The sequence below is a fragment of the Mandrillus leucophaeus genome, unplaced genomic scaffold (assembly GCF_000951045.1).
Source record: "Mandrillus leucophaeus isolate KB7577 unplaced genomic scaffold, Mleu.le_1.0 Scaffold106, whole genome shotgun sequence".
Taxonomy (NCBI): Eukaryota; Metazoa; Chordata; class Mammalia; order Primates; family Cercopithecidae; genus Mandrillus; species Mandrillus leucophaeus.
This window is the reverse complement of record NW_012098765.1, coordinates 662,006-664,092: the sequence shown is the minus strand read 5'-3', so window position 1 is coordinate 664,092 and position 2,087 is coordinate 662,006. Positions and strand designations below refer to the sequence as shown.

The 2,087-nt window shown below is 51.4% G+C and overlaps 1 protein-coding gene across 1 annotated transcript in view; it reads left to right on the top strand.

Moving 5' to 3' along the window:
* Positions 1 to 2,087, top strand: part of MEGF8 (multiple EGF-like-domains 8) — a 57,218-nt gene that overhangs the window by 20,260 nt on the left and 34,871 nt on the right. Inside the window, 1 exon segment of the mRNA XM_011982851.1 lies at positions 1,039 to 1,239. Coding sequence (XP_011838241.1) covers positions 1,039 to 1,239 — 201 coding nt within the window.

Sequence of the window (2,087 nt, the reverse complement as noted above, 5' to 3'; positions counted from 1 at the left end):
TTTTTTTTTTTTTTTTTTGAGACGAAGTCTAGCTCTGTCGCCCAGGATGGAGTGCAGTGGCCAGATCTCGGCTCACTGCAAGCTGAGATGGAGTCTCTCTCTATCGCCCAGGCTCGAGTGCAGTGGCAAGCAATGTCAGCTGACTGCAACCTTGCCTCCTGGGTTTAAGTGATCTTCCCACCTCAGCCTCCCGAGCAGCTGGGATTACAAGCATGTGCCACCATTCCTGGCTGGTTTTTGTATTTGTTTTTGTTTGTTTTGAGATGGAGTTTCGCTCTTGTTGCCCAGGCTGGAGTGCAATGGGGCAATCTCGGCTCACTGCAACCTCTGCCTCCTGGGCTTGAGCGGTTCTCCTGCCTCAGGCTCCCAAGTAGCTGGGATTACAGGTGCACGCTACCACTCCAGGCTAATTTTTTGTATTTAGTAGAGATGGGGTTTCACCATGTTGGTCAGGCTGGTCTTGAACTCCTGACCTCAAGTGATCTGCCCGCCTCGGCATCCCAAAGTGCTAGCCGTGCCTGGCTTTCATTCTTTTTTTTTTTTAAACAGTTGTATGACATTCCATTTACATTTGTAGTTTATTTAAATAGCCTCCCACTGGTGAACACTTGGACTGTTCCACTGTTCTGCTGTTACAAAATCACACACCAGGAAAATAAATCTTGCACTTTGTCACTTTGAATATTAGATCTGGGCTTTGAAGTGCTTAGCTGAAAAGGTGAGGAGTTGGATAAGAAGACACTGAAGTGTCCAGTCCTGGAGTTTTAATGTGAGATGGAAATGGCGAGAGGCCGGGGTAAAGGTGGGCTCTGGGACCCTGTTGTCTATTGTCTGAATTTAGGTCTTGCCTCTTTTCCCAGAGTGACCTTTGACAAGCCACCTAACCCCTGTCCCTCGGCCTCAATCTCTCATTTGGTAAAATGGGGAAGAAAGTTAGTTTGACCAGTCTTTTCTGGCTCTGATGTGGCCTCAGGGGTGTGGAGACTTGGGGACAGTCCAGAAAGGGACTCACGTATACACCCATCCCTGGTTGCATAGGTGTCGATTGTCCGCAGCACGACCATCACCCTGACACCCAACGCAGAAACAGATGTGTCCCTGGTCTACCGTGGCTTCATCTACCCAATGCTGCCTGGAGGGCCGGGTGGGCCAGGGTCTGAGGACGTGGCCGTGTGGGCCCGGGCCCAGCGCCTACACGTTCTGGCCCGGATGGCCCGTGGCCCTGACACAGAGAACATGGTGAGGCTGCCTGGGACATTCAGGGGGGTGTTTATGGTAAATATGGGAGCTAGGGGTGTGGTACAGGGCATCTGTGGTGATTTGAAGGTTCTAGGGGAGGACTGGGGAGAAATCAGAGGCAGGAGATGGATTATTATTAGTATTTTTTTTGTGTGAGACAGTCTCACTGTGTTGTCCAGGCTGGAGTGCAATGGCGCGATCTTGACTTACTGCTACCTCCCCCTCCCAGGTTCAAGCAATTCTCCTGCCTCAGCCTCCTGAGTAGCTGGGATTACAGACATGCACCATCACGCCCGGCTAATTTTTTTGCATTTTAAGTAGAGATGGGGTTTCACCATGTTGGCCAGGCTGGTTTGGAACTCCTGACCTCAGATGATCTGCCTGCCTCAGCCTCCCAAAGTGCTGGGATTATAGGCGTGAGCCACTGCGCCCGGCTGGGGATGGATCTTCAGTAGAGGAGGCAGGGTGCTGAGGTTTTCAATTGTGAGCAGAATTTGAGGGAAACTTTGAAGGAGGTGAGGAAGGTCTGAGTCAGACCTGAAAGGCCCCTGAAGGCCGGGCGTGGAGGTGTACACCTGTAATCCCAGCCCTTTGGGAGGTAGGGGCAGGTGGATTGCCTGAACCCAGGAGTTTGGGACCAGCCTGGGAAACATGATGAGACATCATCTATCCAAAAAATACAAAAATTAGCTGGCCATGGTGGCATGCACCTGTAGTCCCAGCTATTTGGGAGGCTGAGGTGGGAGGATCACTTGAACGTGGGAAGTTGAGGCTGCAGTGAGCCATGATCGTGTCACTGCACTCCAGCCTGGGTGACGGAATGAGACCCTGTCTCAAAAAAAAAAAAA